Source organism: Merops nubicus, unplaced genomic scaffold, assembly GCF_000691845.1.
Source record: "Merops nubicus isolate BGI_N331 unplaced genomic scaffold, ASM69184v1 scaffold18508, whole genome shotgun sequence".
Classification (NCBI taxonomy): domain Eukaryota; kingdom Metazoa; phylum Chordata; class Aves; order Coraciiformes; family Meropidae; genus Merops; species Merops nubicus.
Genome location: NW_008626546.1, coordinates 3,800 through 5,516, shown reverse-complemented (window position 1 = coordinate 5,516; position 1,717 = coordinate 3,800). Strand labels below are relative to the sequence as shown.

At 38.7% G+C, this 1,717-nt stretch overlaps 1 protein-coding gene across 1 annotated transcript in view; it reads right to left on the bottom strand.

Annotated features, from left to right (window-relative positions):
* The window catches only part of RNF219 (ring finger protein 219), a gene marked incomplete at its 5' end in the record, with an annotated part of 15,358 nt that extends 13,934 nt beyond the window's left edge, over positions 1 to 1,424 (bottom strand). The window contains 2 exons of the mRNA XM_008946052.1: positions 230 to 321; positions 1,289 to 1,424. Of these exons, the coding sequence (XP_008944300.1) occupies positions 230 to 321; positions 1,289 to 1,424 (228 nt within the window). The remainder of the gene's footprint in view (positions 1 to 229; positions 322 to 1,288) is intronic.
* Positions 1,425 to 1,717: the final 293 nt, after the last annotated feature.

The following is a 1,717-nucleotide window of genomic DNA, read 5'->3' as shown; positions in this document are numbered from 1 at the left end:
GAAAGAATAGCACCATGATTTCAGCAGGGCCACTTCACACACCACCAAACGCTCTCTCTTAACCTTAGTCAGAAGGTGGGCTTTTAATGCAGCTGAATTTTCTGTAGATCCAGTATAAACCTTTACTCAAATTAAAAACAATGGGACTCAAAACAAATCGACCAGTTGTACACAGTAATGTAACAGCTGCAGTTCATCTGGAAAGTCACAACACCCCCTGTGTCCTTACCTCATACTCCTTGTGAAGCAATTCAAGCCTTGTTTTACGCAGGTGTTTTCTGACTGTCGGACTAAATATAGGATCACTTTCACTCGTTCCTCCTAAAAAAGCAGCACAGGATGAAAGAAACACTAATACTGTTTCTTTTTCAGTCAGTTCAATACTCGTAATCCACCTTAAAGTGCTTTTCATATTATCAACTACAAATATAGCTAACGCTGGACCAATCTACTACCATGGGAGATTCAAAGCCCTTCCATTTTCAAAACAGGTTAAACAGGAGTATCTGTGAGTGATACTTAAAAGTCAAAATCCTGCCTCCCAGCAGGAAGACAACTTTCAAATTTTTCAACTTTGTATTTTCCTTGGCAGAATCCTATCTTGTTCAAGACTATACTATTACAACAGAGCTAATGATGGGGAGAGGGAATCAAGCATACGTTTAACCAGTACAAGACAGGGAAGTTCCTGACGTGAGATTGTTCAGATATATTTTTCTCTCAAAATGAAAGAGCAGAGCTGACATTTTATGTCAAATAAAGACTGAAGTATTTCCTAGCTTTGGGGAAGTTTAGATCCTCATTCAGGTTTTGTAGCTTTGTCTTATATCTGTGTTAAGAGACATTTTCTTAAAATAAGGCAAAAGGGATGAAATGGTAAACAAAACAATACTCATGCAAGATCCTGGATTTAAGTACTATTTCTCAGATAAATATTGACCTATTCTCTTAGGTCAACAGGTTGCAATGCATAGATAGAGTACTTCAAGTGAGATGCATTTTTTTTTTCAGGTAAAGGCAATATCCAACCAAGACTTTAAAAAATCGTTAAGGCCATGGGGTACTTGCTGCCTTTGAATAATCTAACCATTAATATACAGATCATCTTTGGAATTTTTACCTTCTAGCTATTAAGTACAGTTCTGGAAAGACTTAAAGTCAGACCTCCTTTATATGCTGATAGAAAAAAAAAATGGAGAAAAAAATACCCAGATGTCTTTGGACTCAAAAGAACCTCCTCTAGCAGCAAATACCAGAAAGTTATTTCAAAGCCTGAAGTTGTCCTTACCTATAATTTCCTTGCAAGGATTTTCAGGCGTGATGGGAATCCTGCAAGCTGGACACTGATTATTGTTCTTCAGCCACACTTCAATACAAATGGAACAGAAGACATGGTTGTTGACACAGATGACTGGGTGACGGACCTTTTAGCATTAAGCGGGGGGGGGGGAAGAAAAGAAAACAAACAGAAGACACTAAGAATACTTTAAGACTCTTTCAGGTAACAGACTATGAAAATATACTACTCCATCTCTCAGTGCAAGTCTGGTCTTGCAGGAAAGGGCCACTGTTTTTTCACAGGGGTAGCTAGGAGTGACCTCCTGACTTAGAACAGCAAGCTCCCCTCTTACTGAAGGCACCAAAGCTATAAACACTTTTGCAAAACTAAGCTAGTTGATTCCAAGAGCTCATTAATACCCCATGTGGTGGGCACCCT